We start from the raw sequence: 27,429 nt of genomic DNA, 5'->3' as shown, positions 1-27,429 counted from the left end.
AATAATGTGTCTGTTGGGTACTTGTACTGTGGAGTTGTAACTTCAGTTGCATAGACTGTGTGTGCCTGTTGCAGTGAACAGACAAATCTGGGACTTAGGTTCATCTGTCTGTCACTGACAGCCGTCCACTCCAAGGTAATGGTGAAGCTTGAGCTAACCACAGCATAGTATACGGTACCATATCCATATTGCTTAAATAACACATTTGTTAAGGGTGTGGCCCTTAACAGCTGCAATTTCCCGGCGTTACGGTTATTGCAGATAACTAGCTGGCAGTAAATGATTTTTATGCCACTGTATGTAGTGTTAAGGGTTGTGAAACAACCACAAAAGTAACAACTATTCTGTGACTTCTCCGCTAGTCTTTCCTTTGGCTGTATGTGTCTCCATCCTGGTTAAAGACTGTCTGTCAGTAGGATTTTATGGCCCTTCTGGTTGGGATATGTACATTTTCCAATCACTGAAATATTCAAGGCAGATGTTCAGCCCCTCCCTTCAGTTTGCTGAGAACACTGTTGCACTATCCTGTTACAGGCTTGTTTTCCATTTGGAATCTAAAGATAGCAGGGATCAAAATCCACCGCGTTTTTGCCCAGTGATCATACAAACCATTTCAAACTTCACATTTCTGGCTTGTAGTTTGCTCTTTATAATTTCAAATGCCTAACAGCTGCCACAGTGCTTTTTAATGGCTCCTTGGCTGTTGTTTCCACTTCCTATAGAATGATGTCACCTCTTTAAATGTCATGGTTTGATATCTTAGTTTGCTAAGTAACAACAGTTTAAAACAGACCACAGTGCCGAGTTCAGATGTCACAAGCAACTGCTTTATTCTAAAGCTAAAGCGCAGAGGGAGCGCATGTGCGAGCCTGAAACTCAAACAGGCTCGTTCCTGACATAATGCCAAACCATAGTTTATTATACTTTGAAAGGTTATACTATTGAATGAAACAGAACTTAATCAGTGTGTGTACATGTAAAATCAAATTGTTTGGGGATGAAGTTTGCTTCTGCTCACAATTTGTTTGATGGAAATGATGATTTGATTTGAGATCATCCAGTGTAGGAGATAACTAGTCCCCTGGGGGGTATTGTGGAGAGAAACAATGTATTTTCTTATCCCCTCAAAACAATTTTAAAAAAATGAAAGGAAGAGAAAATGAGAGCTTCCTAATTCTTGTTCCCCATCTTCCTGTTTGCATCCCTCAAACCCTTTCAGGCAATGGAGGAGAGGGGTTTGACTTGCTGTGTTCTCTTTGAGGAAAAGGGTTGGTCTTGGTTTACCTTGCCTTCCTCCTATTCGGAGATGTCTGCCGTGGGTTAACCTAGTTTTCCACCAGCCAAGCCCAACTTTCTATTCAATGCACAGTTAACACTAGCTTCCTTCTTGGCACCTAGTCCCAAGCTAGTCTTCTTTCTTTTAGATATTATGCTCTGTTGTATCATGAACAAAGACAATATCTGAGATTGGGGACTGGGAGCCATTGAGAACGGCATGCACCTAAAGGACATGTTAAGCAGTGCCACATTGACTGAGTGTCCAGAATACATTAGAACCCTGACATATGCAGGAATTGCTCAGCAGATGAGTCTAGGTGAGAAGGGTTCCCTGAAGGTAGAACTGTATATTGTATTTACTTTTATTTCAGTTTAGCAGTTGTGAAAGTTGGGGAAAGAGTCCATGTTTCAAAATGAAAACACAAAATATGTACTAGGTTTAAAACTTGATTTTCCATATTGGCTTCCCCACTCATTTTAAGACTTGGCTTTGTTTATGATGAGGATAGATTTTGTTAACATCTTTCCCTTGTATCTCTGTTAAATTGTTGTACATTGTAGAAGCCAACAGTTGTGAATAATGCTTTTATGCAGCTTATTCTTTTGTCTGTTTTTAGAGGTTATATTTATTCTTGGTCTTGCAAGCTGACTGAATGCACCTCTATATTTTTAACTCTACCAGTATGCCCTTGGTCTTGTGGTGGTTTGCCTGGGAAAAGAGTAGGTTTGCTCCTTTATTGAATGAGCTTCTTGTGCTAAGTATGTGTATTATAAAAGTTGTTTGGGCAGAATGGAAAGGGAGCTAATTTTATAAAAACAAGAAGCAGACTTTGCTCTGAGTAAACATAGGAAGCTACATAGTTTAGGCCAGATTATTATTTCTTTCTAGACCAGCATTGACTGGCAGAGGTCTTTCACATCACTTGTTACCTAATCCTTTTAACTGAAGTTGTTCGGGATTCAACATGGGACTTCCTGCATGCAAAGCATGTGCTCAGCCAATGAGCTATGACCTTTTTTGTAGTCATTTTAGGCAAAAAATATATCTGTTGCTTTTCCAGCACAGAATACACTGGGTTTATAGACTGCTGCAAATTTTTATATAATTTAAGATTCTTCATGGTCCTTGCATTATAAGCAGTTGACTTTTCACCATGGGAACACTGTCTCCTTGATTGCAACTGCCAGTCTAGTCACATCTTGTATGGCCCCTAGCATAGATCCCTGCAGTGAAGTTCAAACTGATTTGGTTAACCAATTGTACCATAGAGAACACATGTGAACAATCTGGGGAGGGGGTGAGTACAGAGGAGTGTGGGTGATGTCTGCTGGGTACAGGCTGCTTTTCTTTCCTGCTGCTCACCGGACAATGTTAGGACCATTTCCAGTGACTCAGTTGACCTCTAAAACATTTGAGACACCCAGTTTACATTTCTAGGTTACCAAACAGGGGAGATCCACACCAAGATAGCATAAAGGCAGCAATTCAACAAGATTGCATATTCCTGGCTTCTGAACAACAATGGGAATGCTTGTCTTAAGTTTTTTATTCTTTCATGTGCATTCTTGAGTCCAAGTAGTTATCTAAATCAGTAGACAGGGCTATGTGCCAGGAACAACAGCAAGAGAAGACTACACAATGCTGCAGTGCCACCAAAGAGTGCCTTATTGTGGGTTGCCCATGCATTGCTATATAGCTGGGTGCAAGCAAGGGGTTTTGCACACCTGGTATATAAATATGTGTTCAGAAGCAAGTTCCAATGCACAGATTGCATTCACTAATCTATTCCTATGTTAACTCTTTAACATCTGTGTTAATAAAGTAATTCCCAGGCTCTTTTAAGGGTCCTATACATATTTTCCTTTTTGAATTTTGTTGTTATGTGCCTTCAAGTCGATTATGACTTATGGCGACCCTATGAATCAGTGATCTCCAAGAGCATCTGTCATGAACCACCCTGTTCAGATCTTGTAATTTCAGGTCTGTTGCTTCCTTTATGGAATCAATCCATCTCTTGTTTGGCCTTCCTCTTTTTCTACTCCCTTCTGTTTTTGCCACCATTATTGTCTTTTCTAGTGAATCAGGTCTTCTTTTAAATATTCCTTTTTTCCTTTTTTTAATATTCCTTTTTGAATATTACATATGAAAAGCAAAGGTAAAACGAGTACATGTTAAGTTTTTCCACAATGACCTGTAATACCTGTGCAGCGTAAATTATTGCTTGGGCTGTTAAGAAAAGAAAAAGAAATGGTGAGTCTCGTATCTACTTGCAAATCATGCCATCTAACTTAAAAATCTTTCTCTGTGGATCTCCGTTGTTGAAAGGCAGGGTAAAAATCTTCCTAATGAAACAATAAATCCCATATGCACATAGCGTTCGCTCAGTGATGAGGAAAAGGCACTTTATACACATCCTCAAAGACCCTCTTCAACATTATTCACTTGTTCCATGACCTAGACTTGTTTTTGACAGTCAGTTCTTCAGCTAAGCTTTGTTGAACTCATTATTTGTTTGTGCAGATAAATAGCTGAATGTATCTTGCAGAAAATGAGAGGCTGGAATAAATGGAAGGTGTATGTGTGTGAGAGACCTTCAAAATGTGTGTGAGGAAATGGCATCCTACAAACAAGGATTGAACCTTGGTGGGGTAGGGGAGGAAGTTCATTCTTGCGCATTAAAACTCAATATACTGTTTCTTTGTCTAAACAATAAAAAGCGGTCCCATTAGCCTTTTCCTGAACTCTATAGTCTTTGAAAAATATTCCCTAGTACATGCCTGTGTTTTAAGAGCAGAACCATTTCTTGTGCATTGTTTGTACAGGTATTCACTTGCAGATAGGATACTCTCCAAGTTGGAACCCGTGATTATTGCAACAAATTGAGCTCCATTCTTGATGCTATACAACTTAAGCATTTTAAAGCACTGTTTAATGCATAGGTTTTGCATGGCATAAAAAAACTGTTGGGAGACAATAGTTCCCAGAGCTGTTTGTTATTCCTTCCAACTCAGTGCTAGGAATGCTGCTATACCACCAGAAGAACAGTGTCTCATTTTGGTTCGTCCCCGTTATTAGATAGCTGGATGCAAGCAACAGAGTTTTAACATATATTGTATAGTAGATCAGTCTTTAGAAGTGAGTTTCCATGCAAAGATTGCATTCACTACCTTTGAAAATCTGTTTCTGTTTTGTCAGCGGCAGAGCGTCTACTCTGTGCTGTGTTCATAGTATCTTCTCTTTGCCAATTATTAAATACAGTTTACCCTTAGGTTCATTGCTGAAGGTTGGGTATGGGGGCAAATGCCTGTGCTTGGAGCAGTTTTCAGATAGCCTTGAGATACTGCACCAGAAAATTAAGCATTGATGGGAGAATGCTATTTGCCTAGAGGGACCCTCTAAGTAATCTTCCTTGGGAATAATTTAGAGAAAATTCAGCTTTTTGAAACAACCTCAACTCTTAGTCCTGTTAATATCCTATTAAGTTACCTTGTCTCAGTGCATTGGATGACTGTGCAAATAGCACCATCACTCATCAAGACAAGTGTGCAGCACAGTTGCCAGTCAAGTATAATGTCCTGTCAAGTATCATTGGCTAGCCCTATTCTTCTAAATAACTTAAAACACAGGAGACAAGAATTCTTATCTGAGCTGTGAAATCATTGTGTGACGGCTCCTGAAGTATGCAGTGTGAAAGATGCCTGTGGAATTAATGTTTTGGAAATCCTACCTCTAGAGGAAAAGAGCATTTGGATGTCTGTGCCTAAACCTTTGATAATTGGGCAGCCAGATGTACTTACACGCAAACAACTAAAACCTGTACTTAATCAGTTGAATTCTCCTGGCTTTCCCTAAGAAATTCTTCAGATTACTGTTGATGAGGAGAATTCTCTGTAGGAGAATAGTTGCCCATAATGTTGGCTAGCAGCCCAATATATGCCAAAACACCATGGTGAGGGCTCTTTTGCTTCTCTCTTGCAGGTATATGGTTCCAGATTGAGTAGTTGGTGCCCCCAGCAAAGGGTCTGGGGTAGCAGAGTTGAGGTAGGAGTATTAGGGTTGAGTAATGCGGTACCCAAGTTTGAAGTGAAAACACAATTCAAGGGGGTCAAAATATAAAGGAATTGCAGGGAACTCCAGAAGGATCTCTCAAAACTGGGTGAATGGGCAGTGAAATCACAAATGCAATTCAGTGTAAGCAAGTGTAAATTGATGCATGTTGTGGTAAAAAAAAATCTTAATTTCACATATATGTTAATAGGATTTTAAGTGGCAGTGGCTGACCAGGAATGAGATGTTGGGATTGTAGTGGATAGCTTGATGAAGTGGTCGACCCAGTGTGCAGCAGCTGTGAAAAAGGTGAATTCCATTTTAGATAATCATTAGGAAAGGGACTGGAAATAAAACTGCCAATATCATAACGTTGATACACAAATCTGTGGTGCAATTGCATGTTGACACTGGGTACCGTTCTGGTTGCAACATCTCAGAGAGGATGTTGAGTTTGAAAAGGTTCAGAAAAGGGCAACCAAAATTATCAAGGAGCTAGAGCAACTCCCTGATGAGGAAAGGTTACAATGTTTGATGCTTTAAGTTAAGGAAAAATGTGAATTTTGTCAGGGGCAAGATAGAGCAGAATAAAATTATGCATGCTGTGGACAATGTGGATACAGAGAAGTTTTTCTACGTCATAGAACTCAGGTTTATCCATTGAAACTGAATGTTGGAAGATTCAGGACAGACAAAAGAGAGTAGTTAAACTCCCTGTATGGGATTTGCTCCCATAGCATGCAGAGATGGCCACCAACTTGATTGGCTTTAAAATAGATTTAGATTGAACACAGAATATGCTTCCTTTCCCAATATAAAATGAATTTCTTTTTTTCCTTTTCCTTTTGTAAAAAGTTAACACACATTAAAATACAGCTATTCTGGCTATATTGAATAGTTATTTTGTTTGCCCATAATAGCTTTTCCATACATTACATACAAATTCACATAATCAAATATATAACAAGCAAAAGTAGAGATACACATTAGCTGTGACTGCAAAGCCTATGAATTATTTGAAACATGAAATTAAATGTTTTATTCTCAGCAATTCTGTTAGGTCTTTGAATATAACTCTATTTAGTAATATTAGTTCCTTCAAGCAGTGCCGCTTACATTGGATTAGGTATGTTCTGACAATGGTAAAATAGGGTGGAGATGAATTCATAGATGGCTGAGCAGTCTGGGACTTAAAATAGGCACAGAGTTTGTGAAGGAAGAATTATTTGAAGAAGCCCCCTTTCTATGGCTACTGGAAGCTTACTGCAGTCCTGTGCAAAGTTTTAAGCAGCCATTGGAATCACTTTTTAAAAACATTTTTGTAACTATTAGTTTTTGAATCATTTTTTTTAAAAAAGGGTTTCTTAGAGGTTAGGATTCTTAGAATTCTGGATGCCAGAGAAGTCCTGTAGTTCATGTTGTTGCAGCAGCATTGTGCTAACTTAATGAACAGTTGTTGTGCTGTAATCATTACAGAGCAGTTGGCACGTGCTACTTGGGCTTGGGGACAAACAGTGGTAGGGGAAGAGTTTTGGAGTGAATGCCATGTAGAGCCACCTCCAAGATGCAGTGTGTCTTCTTGAGCTGTCAATAAAAACTCCCCACATTTCAGGTTTTTCTCTGGTTATAAAGGTTTTCCACCTGTTTCTTGTGGGCGCATCTGGAATTTTGAGAGAGTACTGTAGGAACTGCCAGAAAATGACTGTTATAGGAGGACATGGAGAGAGAAGACATGGCTGCCACTCTCATGGCCAATTATAAAACGTTGGGAGGTTGCAAACAATACTCTTCCTGTCTCCTCACAATTTCCAGTCTAGGGGAGCTTGAGGGCTACAGAAAGGTGACATCCTCATTTTACTTTGGAAAGGTGTGAACAAAGAACGGCACATGGATATGATCCCTCAGTCACCTGATTTAGGAATTAGCCTGAAGGAAAGCAAGTGGGGCATACAGATCCACAGTTTATTAAGAACATAGCCTTTCCTCTGATGGGACAGAACAATGAGAAGAAATAGATACTAAAATGGGTGGAAATAGTAGCAACAACAATCTTTATTTACAGTCGACCGACCACAAATACAAAAACATGATATTAAAGATAAAAAGATAAAAATGCTTTAAATCAGAAACTAAAGCAGACAAAAAAACAATCCAATTGAGTTAGTTGCCATTTACAATCTTACAGGGTCTGATTACCCTACGGCCATACTACCCTAAATGCTCCCGATCTCGTCTGATCCCGGAAGCTAAGCAGGGTCAGGCCTAGTTAGTACTTGGAAAAATAGTAGCAGAGACTGATTGAATGTTTCTTCCCAAAGTGTAGTTCTTCCCAAATTCAGACGTGGGGTGCCCAAGCATGTTGCAATTTATGAGGAACTTCATGCTGAGGGAAAGAAATTAATACAATTCAGCATCAAAAACACAAACAAAAAACTGGAGGGGGACAGAAGTGTGTTGACTTATTCCAAAACAGGTAAGGGTTTTCTTATTCCAGCATTCAAGTGGGGGAGACTCAAATCACCAAAATATAATTCTTGATTATGCAGAAGTCATTCATTCATTGGCGATCACTTGTGGCCGAGTAAGATTGTCTTCCAAGATAAGGTCTTTAACAGTGGGTCCGTAAGTGACTGTGGAGGCCAATTCTGGATCCACACAGCCTCCCACAGTGAGGACATAGATTTCCAGATGGAAGATGGTCATGATGAGGATTTGTTTGATGTGCCTTCCGCTTAGCTCGTTTGTCCCGTTCGCCCTGTATTCGTGCTTCTTCAAAGTCCACAGCACCTTTGATAATAGCCGACCTCCATTTGGGACGTTAATGGGCCAAGACTTCCCAGTTGTCAATGTTCATGTTACATTTTTTTAGATTCACTTTAAGAACATCTTTAAACCTCCTTTGCTGTCCACCAATATTCCATTTTCCATCCTTAAGTTAGGAGTAAAGTAGCTGCTTTGGAAGACGGTGATTAGGCATTCAAACAACATGGCCGGTCCAGCGAAGTTGATGTTGAAGGATCATTGTTTCAACACTGGTTGTCTTTGCTTCTTCCAAAACACTAACATTAGTCCGTCTGTCTTCCCAAGTAATTTGCAGAATTTTCCGGAGGCAGCGTTGGTGGAATCTTTCAAGAAGTTGGGAGTGGAGTTTATAAATAGTCCAGGTTTCACAGGCGTACAGTAAGGTTGGTAGTACAATGGCTTTGTAAATAAGCATTTTGGTCTCCCTGTGAACATCCCGATCCTCGAACACTCTACGCTTCATTTGGGAGAATGTGGCACACGCAGAGCTCAGACAATGTTGAATTTCAACATTAATGTCAGCTTTTACAGAGTGATGGCTGCCGAGATAGGGGAAGTGATCAACGTTCTCCAATGTCACACCATTAAGCTGGATTGATGGTGCTACAGAGAGACTAGTTCGTACCTGTTGATGAAGCACTTTGGTTTTTTTAATATTAAGTGAGAGCCCAAGCTTTCCGTATGCTTCTGCGAAGACATTTAGGATAGTTTGAAGATCTTTCTCTGAATGTGCAGAGACTACATTATCATCGGCATATTGAAGTTCTACGACAGAGGTTGACATTACCTTACTTTTTGCTTTCAGCCTACTGAGATTAAAAAGCTTTCCATGTGTTCGATATATGATTTCCACACAGTAGGAAGTTTCTCCTCAATAAAGTGTAGAATCACAGCAATGAAGATAACAAATAAGGTAGGAGCAATGACACATCCCTGTTTTACTCCTGATCCGACTCTGAGTGGATCGCTCTGAAAGCCATTGTTGTTCAAAATTGTTGCTGTCATGTTGTCATGAAGGAGTCACAAAATATTCACAAATTTATCATGGCATCCAGTTTTCAGAAGGATGGTCCAGAGAGCTGTTCGATTCACAGTGTCAAAGGCCTTAGTCAGATCAATAAGCGCCATATATAAAGGTCGATTCTGCTCCTGGCATTTTTCTTGAAGCTGTCGTGCAGTGAAGATCATGTCCACTGTCCCTCTGTAAGGGTGGAAATCATTTTGAGATTCAGGGAGGACATCCTCTGAGATTGGCAGGAGGCGATTTGCGAGGATCCTTGCAAGGATTTTACCTGTGGTTGCAAGAAGAGAGATACATCAATAGTTCCCACAATCTGTTCTATCACCCTTCTTAAAAAGGGTGATAATTATGGCATCCCTAAAGTCTTCCAGGATCGCCTCCCTCATCCAAATTTTTTCGATGAGCTTATGAAGTTGTTGTGTAAGTTCAGGCCCACCTTCTTTAACGATTGCAGTAAGAATCCCATCAGGTCCACTAGCTTTGTTGTTCTTCATTTGATTGATGGCTTTACTGACTTCATCCAAATTAGGGGATACTGCAAGCTCGTCTCAGGGCTGTGGAGTCGGAGTCGTGGAGTTGGAGTCGGGAGCAATTTTGGGTGGAGTCGGGGTCGGTAGAAATTTACCGACTCCGATTCTGACTCCAACTCCTTCATAAATGGCAAATGTATATTAACTAGTAATAACAAATTTACTGTAGTAAAATGGTAGCACAAGACATTTCATCACCACGTGAATCCAGAGCTTGGAAAAGTTACTTTTTTGAACTACAACTCCCATGAGCCCAATCCCTGGTGCTGATGGGACTTGTAGTTTAAAAAAGTAACTTTTCCAAGCTCTGGATTCACGTGGTGGTGATGAAATGCCTTGTGCTACCATTTTACTACAGTAAATTTGTTATTACTAGTTAATATACATTTGCCATTTATGAAGGAGTTGGAGTCGGACAGTAGAAAAATAGAGGAGTCGGAGTGGGAATCGAAGGTCTGACATACCAACTCCACAGCCCTGGCTCGTCTCTAGTTTGTTGTTGTGGAATTTGCAAGAAGACCTCGTCAGCCACAGTACAGTTACGATTAAGGAGGTCGTGGTAATGTTCTTTCCAGTGCAGTGCAATAGACTCTTTATCCTTAAGAAGTTTGCTACCATCCATTGAATGTAAGGGATTTGTACCATAATTTGTTGGTCCTTAGATGGCCTTTGTGGCATTAAAAAAGCCCCGTGCATCGTGAGCATCTGCAAAGTGCTGGATTTCTTGAACTTTCTTTATCCACCAGGCGTTCTTCTTTGGACCTCAGCCTTTGTACTGGCATAGATTTTTTTCTTAGCAGCACAGTTAATGTCATTCTGCCGTATCTGGAAGGCTTTCCTTTTCTTGTCGATGATATGTTCAATCTCACTATCATTCTCATCAAACCAGTCCTGATGTTTCTTAGTTTGGTATCCAATAGTTTGTTCACATGCTGCAATAATGGATGTCTTCAGTTTAATCCAGTGTTCCTCAACATTTTCAGGGAGTTCCGTCGATAGATGTTTCTTGAGAGTTGTTTGAAAGCAGGCTCGCTTAATAGGATCTTGAAGGGCATGGATGTTCATTTTACACCTTGGTTTTCTTCCTTGGAGCCTATGTTGAGGAACAATATTAATGGCCATAGTGGATCGAATTAATCGGACAGTCATCAGCACTCATCATGGCCCTAGTGAGGAGTACATCACAATGATCTCTGGCATGGGCAATTACGTAATCCAGGAGATGCCAGTGTTTTGACCGAGGGTGCTTTCATGATGTTTTAAATTTATTTTTCTGATGAAAGAGTGTGTTTGTAATAACAAGATTATGCTCTGCACATTAAGTCAGAAGTAGAATGCCATTCAGGTTGCTATTGCCAACTCCTTCTTTCCCAGTGGTTTTTGGCCATAAATCGAAATCATGTCCAACTCTTGCATTGAAATCATCCAAGAGGATAATTTTATCCTCCTTAGGTATCTCTGATAAGATGGTGTCCAGCTGTTTATAAAAAATTCCTTGATGTCTTCATCAGCATCTAATGTTGGTGCATAAGCACTTAGAATAGTTGCCTGCTGGTTTTGGGCAAGTTTTAATCGGAGAGTTGATTCATTAATGCTGTTCATTAATGCCAATAGGAACTTCTGACAAGAGCTTCACAAGATTATTTTTAATACCAAAGCCTACTCCATGTATTCGTTGTTCTTGTTCAGGCAGTCCTTTCCAGAAGAAGGTATAACCTCCTTTTTGTTCCTTCAGTTGTGCTTCTCCTGCTCTTCGAGTTTCTTGGAGTGCTGCTATGTCAATATTAAAATGTCTCAACTCCCTTGTGATGATGGCAGTCCTGCTTCCAGGACGTTCCCTATCTATATTGTCCAGCAATGTGCGTATATTCCATGTTCCAAAATTCAATTGTCTTTTGTGATGGTTAAGTGGTGACCCCACTGGACATGGTAATCCAGTCAGGGAGAGAGATGAGGCAGACTATGTTTAGGGCACCTTTTCTAGCCCCCTCCCCATACAGGGTGAGCAGAGTAGGATCCTGAATAGGACTGCTCAGTTGTGGATATAGCTGCCAAAGTACTCAACTGCCTCAGTCCTTGAGCCAGGACGACTGAGTCTGTATCCACTGCCCATGTGCCAGTCCATGACTAGGGGCTTCTGGATTTCTGCCCCCGTCGCCATTCACCAATTGCCGTGGGACTTTTGGTTTGGTTTGGTTGGAAGACACCTGTGCGTGAATTTGTTTTATGTGGGGAGATCGGCGCACGACAATCAACACACAATCTTGACAGAAAAAGGCTTTGATCCAATGGCATGGATACCACGATGATTGGAAGTCTTTTATGTGCTGCAGCCTTCATCCGCCTTCACAGCCGTTGTAATGTACACATTGTTATCCTCTGCTTGTTCTGCCGTTGAGGACTTTCTTGGATCATTCTTTGCAGAAGTAGTGATAAAGTGAATATTAAGCATCACAAAAAGGGATTTAAAAAAAAAACTCTAGAAAAAGTGGGCAGGAATTTAGCTCCTTTGTCTAAAAGTCAGTCTAGCTTCAAAAATAAGTGCTAAAAAGGATGATGCCAATCAGAAATTGACAGAAACTTTCAATATTAGAAAGGAGAAAGTAGTGCAGTAATGAAAAAACTGGAAAGGAAGGAAAGGAATGAAGCACAAGGTTTGAAAAAAGAGGGGAATGAAAGCCAGCAAATAAGGGGGGGCCCTCCTCCCTCCAATAGGTATGTCACTAGGAACAGTTTTTAAAATTTCCCTAGATACCTTGCAAGATATGGTATGGGGGAGGGACAGCAACAAAAGGAGGGATTGAAGAGGGTAGAGGGGGAGATGTATTGAGCCTCAAGGAATGGTGGGGTGTAGGATTCAGAATTGGGCAAAAGGAGGAGAAAAACTGAAGGAAAGAGCAAATAAACCACCTGTAGTAATACTCTAGCTGAGTTTGTACACACACCCTCGCCCCAAGGAGGTTGGCTAACAGGACTGAGCCTTCTGACACTTCCTTCCTTCCACCCACCCTAGTTCAGTGGAGGCTCCTTTCCCAATGTTTTGTTCCAATATTGGAAAGTTTGCTGAGTTGCATTTCTCTGTGCTTTTTCTTATCATTCAATATCCCCCTGGACAGCACAGGTGGATGGGAGAGAAAGCAGTGTCCCCCAGCACTCTTCACTCCCAAAGTGTCCTGGCTAACTCTATTTGATTCAGACTCGCTGATGTGCTTTTATCCATTACATTGAATGAAAAACCTCAGCTTAGAGTGTTTCATAGAACAGCTTACAGAACACACAGGTCTCTGAGACTATACACAGTATGGCTCCTCAATGTAAGACGTTGTTGCAGCAACTTGTCACGCCCCCTGAGACTTCTTAAGTAGGCTTGGGGTGGGCTCACAACTGTCTCCCAGACTGGGACTGGACAAGCAAGTGGGCACTGCTTCACAGGGATTGGGGAGAGGCCTCAATCTGTTCGTGTCTGTGCATCCACTGGTGCATCCTTGGTGATGAAGGGGGAGATATCTCCTACAGATACTTCTTTATCTCTTTGGGTCTAGCCTCCAACTTCCCCCTCTTAGCAGATTGGAAGATCTGACTTCTGGGGCAGCGCTGGGGGTGGGACGGGCAGGGACTTTTCATCCAGCTCTGTCTGTTCTGCAGCTGCAGGCATCTCAGGGGTGGGGCTTTCACTAGCTAGACTATCACTGTCTACCCTGATGTCTGCCCCCTCCCTTGGCTAAGCTCCTCTCCAGGGTACCAATTCTTCTCCTCCTCCGGACCACTTTACTAAGAGTTCTCTGCAGAGATCATGATACAAAGGGGCAAAATGAAGGTCATCTGGGTGATCTCATCACCATCGCAAGGACAGTGGTCTATTCCCTCCACCACATTACCCCATGGGGTGAAAAAACAGGTTGCTAATTTCTCCTCACTGCTGCATCAATTTGTGCAAGGTATGTGGGCAGGAGACCAATCACCTCCCCCCAGTATTCATTGCCCCCAAAGGAGCCAAAAGGAAGGCTGATTGGGGGTGCAACCACCCACAGCCTGCTAACTGGCTTAGTGCTGTTGCTGATATTGTGACTAGCACGAGGTATGTGAGTAATCTCTTCCCCCCCCCCGCATCATCCCCTGAAGGAGCTCATGGAAAGGCTGAATGACTGAGGATGAGCATGAGGTAACTTCCCTGTGTGGGTGTTTGCCCTGTCCTCACCAAACCTACCATGGGCACTTAGAACTTATTGTGACCTTGTAGTACCACCACTGCTTGTTACGTTGCAGTGCCTCCAGAGAATCTTCTCTCTTCCCCTCCTTTCATAATGGAAGGGTGGGTGGCCAATCAGAAATGAAGGAGAGTGGAGACTTACTCAAAATAAGAGATGGCCTGTCAGAGCAAGAAGGAATTGGTTGGGAAGGGAGGAAGAAAGCCTTGTGCTGGCAGAGTTCTGTATATTTGACCATCAGGGCACCAAAGTCCTCATGGAAGCAAGTACATCCATGGACACCACATTGGGGACTCCAGGCTAGAATTTGTGCCACCGTCAAAAATAGAAGCTTGATGTTCTTTGGATTCTACTTCGTTCTAATGTTGCTCCTGAACGCCAGGCTTCACTTTCACTCTGCAGATTTTAATTGTCTGAAGCAACATTATTATTAAGCTGTATTTAGTTCATTTGGCTATTTTGCCTTGAAATGTTTGTTGAAATATATGTATGGTAAAACAGGTTGTAAGTAAAATACATAAATTTATAATTTGGTTTTTAATATATCTGTGCACTAATCATTTATTACATCCTTCTAGATCTAAATGTTCAAGCATCCTCAGGTCACAGAAAATAGTCTTTGGTATTCAGAGCTTTTAAGCACTCTTTCTTTCTTTTTCAGAAATCCATGCGACAGGATTCAACTACCAGAATGAAGATGAGAAAGTGACTCTCTCTTTTCCCAGCACACTTCAAAAAGGTAAAGGTTTCTCTACAAATTTTGGTTCAGAAGGTGACTCAGTTAGAATTCCAAAACATTTTGTACCCCATACCCAGGGCAGGGCTGTTCTCACCTTCATTATTTGCCTCCTGCTGGAATGTGCTTTTGAAAGTCATTCCTTCCTGCATTTCACAATATGTTGGTAACTGAAACAAACACAATTCAGTTTCTTATAGCTCAGGAAACTTTCCTAAAAGCTTTAATATCCTAGTAAAAAATACAGGGATCTATCTACCAATCATGGCTGGACTTGACAGCCAGTCATTTTTTTTACTAGATGGCTATGAAGGCCAATCCCACCATGATAACTGCAACAATATTGTATGCATATATCAAAACAGATACTGGCTTCATCAGACTGATGAAAGTTATGCATTAATAACTAAGTTAACAAATGCATGACATTGTTTTTACTTTTGGTCTGTGATTTCTTCCTGACTTTTGTCAGGGTGGTGGGGTTTTTTTGTACAAATGTATAACATGTGGTAGGACAAGTACTTACAGTACTTGTTTTTGTACTGGGTGGAAGGTGATCTGTGACTGAGATTATTTTTTATCAGAATTCATTATAAAACAATGTACCAAGTAGGATTTCAGAATGGTGTGGATTTCCTCTTGTAGCAGTCTTCATGACAAGTTATGAATGCCAGCACAAAGTAAATTAAAAAATGCTTCTAAAACTAATAGTTATGAAAATGTTTTTAAAAAGTGATTGCAATAGCTGCTTAAAACTTTGCACAGGACTGTGCTTTTATACTTTGTAAATGATCTAGTTGTGATCTAGGTGAGCTGAGGTAGCCAAGTTTGCTAATGATAACAAATTGTTCAGTGTGGTTAAAGCAAAAAGGGATTGCGAGGAGCTCCAAAAGGATCTAGTGAAACTGGGTGAATGGGCAGTTAAATGGCAAATGTAATGTACTGTAAGCAAGTGTAAAGTGATGCACAATGAGGCAAACATTTCCTAATTTCACATATATGCTAATTGGGTCTGAAGTGGCAGAGGCTGATGAGAAATGAGACTTTGAGGCTTTAGTGAATAGTTCAGCCCTTCCCTTTTACATTTAGAAAAAAACACGAGCAAAGGGAGTCATGATTGAGGTATAATGATTATTCATGATATGGAGAAAGTGGATAGAGAAGTTTTTCTTCCTCTTTCATAACATTAGAATTTGGGGCCATCCAATGAAGCTGAATGTTGGAAGATTCAGGACAGACAAAAGAAAGTACTATTTTACCTAGAGCACATACTCTGCATGTCGACACATTTGCCTCACTTTGGAGTGGTGAGATGCATAGAACCATTAACATAATCAGGAGAAGTGGTTCAGATGTTAGATCAGTGTCTAAAGACGGTGATGGGCTGGGTGTCGGCCAATAAATTGAAGCTGAATCCTGATAAGCCAGAGGTGTTTATCAAGTTCTTGATTCACAGAGAAGTGAGGAGATAGCTATGTTCTGGAAGGGGTTGCACTCCCCTAGAATGAGCAAGTTCATAGCTTAGGATACAAAATTGACTTTTGAGGCTCTGGTAGCCTTGGTGCATAAGAGGGTCTATTTCGAGTTATGGCTGATTTGCCAACTGTGACCTCTTTTGTACAGAGATGACTTGGATATGGTACTCCATACTCTGATGACCTCCAGATTGGATTGTTGCAATGTGGAGAGTACTTGGAAACTTCAAGTGGTCCAAAATGCAGCTGCCACATTGCTGGTTGGGGTTCTATTTAGAATCCGCATAGCCTCTGTTTTGAAATAGCTGCACTGGTTGACAGTTCTTTTCCAGCTCCATTTCAAGGTGCTCACATTAAAGCCCTAAATGACTTAGTACCCAAATATCAGAAAGACCACCTCCTTCCCTACAGCCCTGCTTGGATGTTAAGATCAACAGAGGGGGCCCTCTTGGTCGTTCCACTGTCCTTTGTGGTTCAGGGGGTGGTAACCCTAGAGAGAAGAAATTCTCTGTGACAGCCCCTAAGCTGTGGAACTCTCTCCCCACAGAGGAGCATCTGGTGCTGTTGTACTATAGGTTTCACCATATGCTGAACAGACACCTCTTTACCTTGGTCTTTGACATTTGAGAGAGATTTTTAGAACCTGCTCTATTTCTGAATATTTTCTTGTTTTTATGTAAATCTTTTGTAACTGATTTTAATATTATATTATTGTGTTGTAACCCGCCCTGGGACATTGTGGTCAAGCGCAGATAAGAAACTCCACAAATAAATAAAATAGTTAAACTACAGAATATGCTCCCATGGCCACTAACTTGGTTGTTTTTTTTTTTTTTTAAAGGATTAGAGTCCTGTTTTTGGTCTTCCCATAACCATCTGGTTGACCACTGTGAAAACAGGATACTGGACTAGATGGGCCTTTGGTCTCATTCAGCAGGACTCTTATGCTCTAGTAATGCAAAGATTGTATTCTCCCAAAAGCTGTGAAACCTCCTCAATTTATGATGTCTCCTTATTATAAGGTCTCCCCCTTTTTCAAACCCTTTTCTCTCAGTGTCAATACTGGCCCAGGCTTCATATATGCTATTACACAGAATAAGAAAAGGACAGAAATCAAAATAGAATATATCAGCAAGCACAGAAATTCAATACTGAGCAGAAGATTACTTAAACTTGAAATGCAGTGGTGGCGAAGCAGTGGTGAGAAACCGAAAACAAATAAAAATCCTAACCTAAAACAAAGTATAAACATCATTTTCAGTTACCCATAAACAAACTTGGAATAAGAAGCAAATTAAAGACTATGCGTAGTATATATTGTTAGTCCTACAAACAATAAACACCTGCAAGCCTGGTTAAAGAGATCTTGTTGGGTAGGAACAAAACTACAGGTGACCAAGGCTACCACCGGGAACTATATTCCTGTGCCAAGTTCTCTCCTCCATACGTACTGTTACCTACCCTGTCTTGTTGTCATTTCATACATTCTCTTCCTGTTTCCCTATTTCATATCATTGGCTACTGCTGCTGTAGGATGATGATAGAGAGCACCTCATGGCATAATGCTTTCTTGACCTCTCCAAGACAGCCAGGTCTATAGGGCAGGGTAATGTGCAATGAAGTGATACGGCACAGGTTAAGCAATTTTGCACATTTTGGAGGGGAGAGATCACCATGAGGATGCTCTCTTCAGCTGCAGCCCTAGTTCTTCTCCAAGTAGCTGCAGCTATGGCCTTACTTCAGACCATAGTTTATTGAGCTGGCCTGATTTCAGTAAATCATAATTACGCTTAACCGCAGTTTAGGGTCTGGACAATATTCCAAACTGCAGTTAATGTAAAATGGAAGGAGAAGCTTCCACTAGCTTCCTTATGGCTGCACTGAAAGAAAGAGAGGCATGCAGTACTGTGCTCTTAAGTTCAAAAAGATTGCAGGTTGATACAAAAGTTATTTTGCTCTATCGGGCAACATACAAAGATGCCATTGTCAGTCTTATTCCTAGTGTCTTCCCCCCATCCCAAAATTCAGAAAGCTGGTGGAATTCCACTTATGATATTTAGTCAGCAGCCATGAATATACCATGCTGGTCTAAACTTCGAAACCTTTTTTAAAAAAAACTTCACCAGCTCCAGGAAAAATTCTGCATGCAACTGTCAGTTTTTTAGAGGCCAGGATGAACAGGCATCTCTGATTCTTTAACCTGTAGTCTACCTCTGCCTTTAAGTGAATTCCCCATCATATTCAAGCTCAGCTTCTCTCCTGTCATATGCTGCCGTGGTGCTTTACATGGAACAACCAAGTTCTCATCTTTATTCATCATGCTGTATTCTTCCCCCAGATGAGCTTCTTAAGCAAAAGATTTCTTGAGTCACCCAAGACTCATGACTTTCTCTTACACTGACATTTGGCTCTATCTCGGTACCAAATCCCTAATTTGCTTAACTAATACAGGTTGAAAGTCTTCAGGGTTAGGAGCCTGCATACTCTTGGATTTTGCTGTATTAATATTTAATGGTAGTGGTAAGGCTGTGAAGTCCAGCCATAGTGTCATCTTTATCTCTGCACCCTTGCATTAGTTCATGTAATGCTTATCTGCAACAAGTGAGGAGGAGCCATTTATGCTAGATAAACAGCATCTTATTTGGAATGTGCTTGAAAGGTCTGCATCCTAAGGCATTTGGAGGGGGAGCAGGTTATTCCAAAGGGGCAACAAATAGTCCAAAAACCATAGCCCACTTAAATATTCTGGATGTAGCAGCTTCACTTAGCAAGGGTTCATAAACTGTCTCTTTATTTTTTTTAATCACAGGGATGGGGACATTAAAAATAGATTTTGTTGGAGAGCTGAATGATAAAATGAAAGGCTTCTATCGAAGTAAATATACCACCCCTTCTGGAGATACTCGCTTTGCTGCTGTTACCCAGTTTGAGGTATGAACTCCTTTGATATGTGGTCTACCTATTCCATCACTACTTTCATTGGAAGTAGCATCACTTGTACATGTACCTTAGACTTCCTAACAAAATGATTATATACGTTCTTAGATGTAGCATTCGTTTTTCCTTCCCTAGATATCCACCTGTTTCCATCTCTTGTCAGTGAAGCAGCAGGCTCATCATAAAAATATGACTAAAGCTCTGTTTCCCCACCCCCCCACCCCGGATTTAATTTTTAAATTGAAGTTATGGAGATGGTAACATGGTCCTCGAGGGAGCATTTAGATGTGTGTTAGTGGAGGGTGGGGGAGGAGGTCTACTGAAAAGCCCCACCTGAAACTTTTCCTGATTCCTGAGCCTTTAGCAGAAATTGGGTGCAGGTGTTTGAAGGTTCATCTGCATCTACTGCCAACATGGAACATGTAGATAAAGCATTGACTTTAAACCTGGGAAGAATTATTTGAATCTTTGCTTGGGTGATGAACTCGTGTGTGTGTGTGTGTGTGTGTGTGTGTGTGTGTGTGTGTGTGTGTGTGTGTGTGTGTGTGTGTGTGTGTGTGTGTGTGTGTGTGTGTGTGTGTGTGTGTGTGTGTGTGTGTGTGTGTGTGTGTGTGTGTGTGTGTGTGTGTGTGTGTGTGTGTGTGTGTGTGTGTGTGTGTGTGTGTGTGTGTGTGTGTGTGTGTGTGTGTGTGTGTGTGTGTGTGTGTGTGTGTGTGTGTGTGTGTGTGTGTGTGTGAAAATGGGTTACTGATAACCAACCTCACATTGAAAGGATAAGGACTGAAACATACATTGTACACCAAGATACCATAGAAAAGAGCTTATTAGGAACCTTCAGGAATCAAAGCAAAACACAGTAGAACCAAAGCAGATGCTCTCAAAGTTTTATGCTTCCAGGCCTCTTCAAATTTCATAGCTGTCATGTAGTTTTGTGCATGATTCTTGAACAGCTCTATGTTTTTTCTCATTTCCTTGGATCTTTGTTTTTATTTGCCTTCAGATTCTCCATTGTTGGTCTGCAGTGCATCCTCTGTCTAGGTTTTCCAAAGGCTACATTCTATTTGCAAAAATGTAACCGTATGGATTTATTAGGTCGGTTCTTGCATAGTGTTGTCAGAATCTCACCCTCACATGCTTAATACTCATATTTCTTTCAGGCTACTGATGCTCGTAGGGCCTTTCCTTGCTGGGATGAGCCAGCCATCAAGGGAACGTTTGATATCTCATTGGTGGTTCCTAAAGATCGGGTAGCTTTGTCAAATATGGTAAGTGTTTAAAACAGTTTAATGAGTAAAATGTAAATCAATAATGTGAGTGTGTGCAAACCAACAAGAAGCTCTCATGCAATGGGTTGGATCAAACTTTAGTTATACTTGGAGTAGACCCATTGGAATTAATTAACATGACTAACTTAGGTCCTTTAATTTCAGTGGGTCTACTCAGTTTGACTAATGCTGCGAAACCGCTCAGAAATTCTATTTACAGTCAAGTGTGTATAAATTTTGTTAAATAAAATAAACCCAATACTTAATGTGTATCTTCTATACTGTTCATATATGAGTTAGGCCCAATGCAGCATTACACCCAATTCAGACTTGTGTTCAGACTTAACACCCAATAATGGTTTATTTTCTTGTTGGTTTGCTCATAAGGGTGAACTGGCCTGCTATCGTTTGCAGAGAAAGGGGAAGTAGATAGGAATTACAGTTCATGAGAGGTTGGTGGCCGAAGGACTGCATGAGCCAGAGGCCTTTGGGGACTTGTTCATGTAATGCAAAATCGTGATTGGTCTTTGTATTTAAATGGGTTACCTCTGGCATTATACCATGATTTGTTGCCTTAAGTGTAGTTAAGATCTTGAAAGTGCCTTGAAACAAACCTTCAAGAGTACCCCTGAGGAAGAACTTGGCTGGGCTAAATAAGCCTTTTTTCTTGTGCACTTGGAGTTTTCTATCTTTTCCAAGCTAAGCACTGTACCAGGAGAGCTTGTATAGAGAGACACTTGAATCCATTTGTTCTCTTGTAGGCAGAGAGACAGGGAATACCACCCATTTCAAACCTTTAGGTCATTCAGATTGCCCTAAACCATGTTTTGCAAGCCTGTTTAAAAGTATGGTTCTGAGCAATCCTGAAATCTTGATGTAGATTCAAATCTTGGTTTAGAACAACTCTCTAGCCAAGGTTTGGTGCAGAAAGAATACTAAACTATGGTTAACAGCTAACTAGAGAAACGGGAGGGGGAGGCAAGGACATGTGAACCCATTCTACATTTTCGTTTGTTAAATTGTACCATAGTTTCACTTACCTTAACAATGGTGTAGGTTTTGAGATGCAGTGCTTAACTATGTTTAAGGAAAATAAACCTTAGTTACATGTTAATGTCAGTTTCTAAAAAGGACTATATGATGATTATGTTCAGGGAGTCGTGTGTGTATCCCATCATACTGTTTGGTCTTGCTATCCCTGTTAGAGGTAACACCCCAGGACAGAAAAGAGTGGGTTTGATTTCGGGAGCAAAGGTTTGGTTATAGTAGTTTTTGGGAGGAATTGTGTCTAACTTTTCCTTACTTTTAACTCTCTACTTCATGTGAATAGGATATAGGGGTTAGGATGCAGGTCACAGAATATGTTTGCTAAATGTAAGTATAATAAAGTTAGCAGCTTTTAATATTTTGTTAGTAATGCAGTTTAATAACCTCTATGGGCAATTCTGTCTGTGGACAATCTGCTTGCTCAACTGCTCAGGGGGACAAACTGATGAAAGGTGGTGGCACCTAACCTGTGGAACTTCCTACCCTTAAATATTAGACAGGCGCCATCTCTGTTATCTTTTTGTCGCCTATTGAAGAACTTCCTCTTTCAACAAGCCTTTTAAGATGAGACCTTATCCCAGTCTGTTTCGGAATTGCTTTTTAATATGTTTTAAACCTTTTTTTAAAAAAACAACAATGTTTTTAACCTTTTTTTAAAAGATGTCTTCAAAGCTTTAAAAAAATGTTTTTAAAGTTGTTTTGTTTTAATGTATTTTAAAGTCTGTCTTTATGATGTTTTAAGGTGTTTTTAGTGCTTTTGTTTGCCGCCCTGGGTTCCTGCTGGGAGGAAGGGCGGGATATAAAACAAACAAACAATAAATAAATAAATAAATTTGAGAATATTTCTAGGGCAGCAGTTGGCTATCTAAATAGTATGAAGATCCAGAAATTAAAAATCTTGCTTTCCTTACAGTGTGTGCTAATCTTCCTTGTACCTCAACTGCATTGGTAATGGTTAAAAGAGGAACTAGAGATATGGACCCTCTTGCCCATTTTTATGGTGTGGTGTGCTCAACTATCTTTAAAAATAAATGACCACAAAATAAAAACTTGCCACTTTTGGAGTTACAAGACAGAGTTGGCGATGCCTTGTAGGTGCTGCAGCTACACTCTTACATAGAACCAACCATATCCTTTGTGCTGTTCAGAACCTGAAATGGAAATAGACCCTGAAGCAGTTGGTCGGGAATATATCTGGTGTTGCCAAATAATGGAAATAGGGTAAGGGAGTGCCAGGCAGCTGTGAAGGCAATGACAAAGGGAAACTAGGATGATTCAGGAAAGATTTCACTAAAGTGGGTTAAAGTATGGTTCAAAGGAAGAGCAGGCAGTGCTTTGACAATTGACATGGGAAGAATGAAGGCCAACTTGGCAGAAAGCAAGGAGATGCGTATGATAGAATTGTATTGGGGGAAGTGTACAAAATATTACAAATCTTTAGCACAACATCAATAATCAAAATACAATCTGCACATAAAAAATTGAACTTACTAAATTATCTTATATTTACTATATCCCCCAAACTATATCCATCCCCCCTCCCAGGCAATTGTATATTTTATATGCACTTAAGTACTTTATTATAATATTTAATATGTTAACAAAATTAGAAAATAAATAGGTGTACAAAGCCTTACCTAAATTAAAGTATTTTATGGTTTAGGCATTCCAACTGGCCACATATTCTCTTCGTGGGGTCTATCTCTGTGTTGTTTGGCTTATATACATTATGAAAGGGTACTAAGAGTCCACAAAAAAATATTTCTTCAACTCTCCCCCTGCTATTCGGAGTTTAGATGTTAATTTTTCCATGAATGCTATATGCCATACTTTCTGCGACCAATATTTTACTGAAGCACCCTTTAGGTCTTTCCAGTGCTTGGCAATTGTAAGACACTCTGCCATAAGTAGATGACCTATCAAGTTCGTACATTGTACGGTCTTATTGGAATCAGTAAATAGATTTAAAATAGCAAGTTGTGGTGTTTGAGTGATGTCTTGATTGGTTATTTGATTAATTTCTTTGAAAATGGCGTTCCAAAAGGTTTTAACTTTTTCACATGTCCACCACATATGGTGGTACGTACCAATTGAATGACATCCTCTCCAACATTTAGGGGAGAGGGTGTGGTTCACCCTCAGTAGGTATACTGGAGTAGCATACCAGTGATGGGCAATTTTTAACATAACCTTCTGAACTTGATGGGAGGAAGTGGGCATCAAATGGTTATTCATAATTGTTCCTAGTCTCTCTGACCCAGTTCTGTCAACCAATCTCCTTCCCATTGATGTTTGAGTCCTATTATCTGTTCTGACCCCATATCTAAAAGAAAGTCTAGAGATAATCCCTTTTTCTCCATTTTGTGCTGCCAAAATTATATTTTCAAAAGATGATAGGTTTGATATTTCTTGTGCTTTGATTTTTGGGCAGGAAAGAAAATCATGAATTTGTCTCCAAAAAAGCCATTGAAATCCTGATTGGCCCACTATTTGTTTAAAGTTTTTCTCTTATTAAAACTTTATTTGGGTATTCACACATTTATTTTGATATTGCAAAATAGCCCGGGAAGTACCAGGCTTGATATATCCCGCAATCTCGTGAAATCTGGTGTTGCTTCATAGCCAACCTAACAAGTCTCTTCCAAACATCTTTTCTTGGAAAGAATGTCACTGATCGGAGGCCCTACCCTGATGATGAAAATCTGGTGGAAGTGAAGTTTGCCAGAACTCCTGTGATGTCAACGTATCTTGTTGCTTTTGTGGTTGGAGAATATGACTTCGTTGAGACCAGGTCCACTGATGGCGTGTTAGTCCGTGTTTACACTCCTGTTGGCAAAGCAGAACAAGGAAAGTTTGCATTAGAGGTAAATCATGCTTCAATATCTCTCAATGGCTTTATGGCAATTGGTTAAAAAACAAACACCAATTTCCCAGTTACTGATTTGGGAAACATTTTGATGATGTTTGAACTTTCCAGCTTCAAATGGTTAGGTGCCATTCCTGGGTAAAAATGGAGAAAATGTAAATAATAATAATAAACCTTAGACACCATTGCCTAATGCAGGATGATTACTGACAGAGCACGTGGTTTGGATGTAAAAGGTTCCCGGGTTCAGTTCCTGGCATCTTCAGGTAAGGCAGGGAAAGACTTCTGCCTGAAACATTGGAGAGCTGCTGCTGGTCAGTGCAGACAATACTGAGCTAGCTGAAGCAATGGTCTGACTCAGACAGCTTCCTATATTTTTCATGCTGTGGCAGGAGGGCGCTATGTGTTATAGACATTGATTGGAAGCATGCTGTATTTTGTTGGACAAACTGAACTTCTCATGAATGGGTAGGTCCATAATTTGTAATGTCACCTAATAGTTAAGGCTTCAGAGGTATGGGGCTTGTGTGATTGGGTAGAACTGGGGATTTCAAACAAAATGCCAAAAGAGGTGATAAATTGTGAACTTTCTGTTAAATCCTTTTTTCCTTATGAGTAAAATTATGCACACATACTTCATCGTATTTTAAAGAAGAATATGATACGGTCCTTGGAGGCAAATAAAATGGCTATAGAGTCCTTATCTGTCCCCTGGGCAATCATTTGGCCCTCTCTGAGTCAGTGTTTACATAATTCAGCCAAGTGTGTAGGATTTGTCCAGGCCTTTCCTTGCATGTATTCACTAGAAAATCATGTCATGTGATATGCAATCATGCCATGTGTATGCATAAGGCTAGGTCTACAGCTGATTTAGATTTTACAACTGCAGCTGGCTTAGGAGTAAGAGTGAAAGCTTAAGAGTGTCTTGAAGTCTGTTGAAAGTGCAGGTCTCCTTTATTTTGACTTAACATGTCATGTTCACTATAATATTTCTCCTTTTTTCATAGGTTGCTGCTAAAACACTGCCTTTTTATAAGGACTACTTCAATGTTCCTTACCCTCTTCCTAAAATTGATCTCATAGCTATTGCAGACTTTGCAGCTGGTAAAGTATTTTGTGTTATCTCTGAAATCTGAGTTTTCTTTGAATTGTAAAACGTTTTAGGAGATGGTTGTGTGTATCAATATCAATAAACCTTTGTATTTATTTTATAAAGGTGCCATGGAGAACTGGGGCCTTGTTACTTATAGGTATGCTGTTAAATACTGTCTTTCCTCCCTTCCGTGTCCTTTGTTGACTAATTTTTCCAAGTTTATCAGATAAGGTGTAGAGAGCTGTAATGATTTGGGCTTGTTCAGTAAGTTCCTCCAAATTATTTTCCGTTTTGGGCAACTAGCTATTTCCACAAAAATATATGTTTGAGCAGACCCCTTGAAAAAATTAGAGCCTTATAATGGCACTATACTTGGGAGCATTACGCTTTTAAAAAAATCAGGTTGTCTTTTTTAGATGGTCTGCATCTTTGGTCTGCATCTTCTCCCACTTTTCTGTGGCCCAGTGCAGACATAGGCTGCAATCACATATAGTGCTAAATCATAGTTTAGTGTTCCATGTTTTGGCTTATGTGCTCACATCTTTTGCACTGCCATGGCCACAAGGAGACTGTAAGCTTTTTCTTCTATTTTTAACTAGCCACTATTTTTCATTATGTCTGAACCCAGACAACCTATAGATAATGTTAACTAATGTTTATTGAAACAAGTCAGACTTCAAGGTGTGGTTAGTGAGGATGGGTTTGTTTCAATAACACTAACCACAGCTACCTGTTCAGACATAATAAGAAACTGCAGCTAATTAAAACAGAAGCAAAAGCTTCCAATCTTCTGTGCTTGAAGAAGAGAGGTTGGGAACACACAAGACCACAAACTCAAACTGTGGTTTTGCGTTTTGTGTGTATACAGCCATAAACAAGATATGGAATTGCATGCTTTCCCCCTATACCTCTTCTCAGAAGTGAATTTGGCCCTCTTCTTAACCACAGTTAACTTAATTGACACTGATGCTCACTTTAGTTAAGGCTAACCAGGGTAGCTGATCAAGATTTGAAAGCAGAGTTTAAAGTTGGTTTAGACATAATCAGGAACAGCATCAGTGCTTCCATACATAACTTTACTTAAGGAGGAATTCACGCCCAAGATGAAGTGGGATAGGGAGAATATTTAATCACGGTCAAGAGTACATCCGTATTTCGCCCTGCACCCATTCAGAGGATGGAAAATTTACTTTATTTTCTCATTAAGGAGGTAAATTTCTGTAATTACAAGGTGAAAATAAATTTTATCTATATTTTGGTCCTGCTTTATTTGAGTGATAAGCCCCTCATGCAAAAATTTAAAATTTCATGTACATTTCCTAATATATGACTCTCAAATAATTTAGGGGCTGTGTATGCCTTTGACAGGTTTTCCAACAGTAAATCTCCAAAACTACATGACTTGGAATTGGTGCATGTTCAGTGGCATGCATAGTGCATTGAACACCAGTCTTTCCTTAGGAGGAACTTCCTTGAACAGCTTCCTTTCCTTCACACCAAACTGCTTTTAATTTCCCACAAATATAGAGAACAGTTAGGGGTTTGTTGCTAGGCCAGCTGACCCAAGGTCATGTAAAAGATAACACTTGTCCCATGGGGGCAGTGTCTCTGTTAGGAACTCTCTCAAACCAATCTGCCCTCCCCACCTCATCTTTAGTTTGAGGATGCTTCTCGGGTTGGGGCGGGGGAAGGCTGTTAAAGAAATGCAAGAACATTGTGCTGTATCTGAGGGGGATAAGTCTCATTGCACCCTTAGAAAAAAATCTCTGTGGAATTTGTAAAGTAGTATACCAAGCTCTCCTTCCTCCCTAGCCTTTATATCCATTCGATGCTCCCTTTTCCCTACTCCCACCACATTCACATTTCTAGCTGATCTACCTTCTTTGGAATACTAATTCCCTCACTCCAGATTTATTGCAGTCTTTGGGCCTGTGCACACACACTCTTTTCTCCACCCATCCTGCTGTTTCCAAAGGCTTCAAACTGCCAGGCAAACTCCTAGGGTTCTCAGGTATGTGCTCATCAATTAAAAGCCTTATCTTACATTCAGAACAAAAAGAGGTCCCCTTATGTCAGAACACTCTAGTGCTATAGCTTTCAGTGGACTGAACCTCATCCCCTTT

The 27,429-nt window shown here is 40.3% G+C and overlaps 1 protein-coding gene across 2 annotated transcripts in view; it reads left to right on the top strand.

Annotated features, from left to right (window-relative positions):
* Positions 1-27,429, top strand: part of NPEPPS (aminopeptidase puromycin sensitive) — a 97,623-nt gene that overhangs the window by 31,265 nt on the left and 38,929 nt on the right. For both annotated transcript variants that reach the window (XM_061587999.1, XM_061587998.1), the window contains exons 3-8: positions 14,549-14,626; positions 18,908-19,029; positions 20,193-20,300; positions 24,011-24,211; positions 25,221-25,317; positions 25,430-25,463. In XM_061587999.1, the coding sequence (XP_061443983.1) occupies positions 14,549-14,626; positions 18,908-19,029; positions 20,193-20,300; positions 24,011-24,211; positions 25,221-25,317; positions 25,430-25,463 (640 nt within the window). The remainder of the gene's footprint in view (positions 1-14,548; positions 14,627-18,907; positions 19,030-20,192; positions 20,301-24,010; positions 24,212-25,220; positions 25,318-25,429; positions 25,464-27,429) is intronic.

Source organism: Rhineura floridana, chromosome 11, assembly GCF_030035675.1.
Source record: "Rhineura floridana isolate rRhiFlo1 chromosome 11, rRhiFlo1.hap2, whole genome shotgun sequence".
NCBI lineage: Eukaryota > Metazoa > Chordata > Lepidosauria > Squamata > Rhineuridae > Rhineura > Rhineura floridana.
This window is presented reverse-complemented; position numbering and strand designations above follow the sequence as displayed.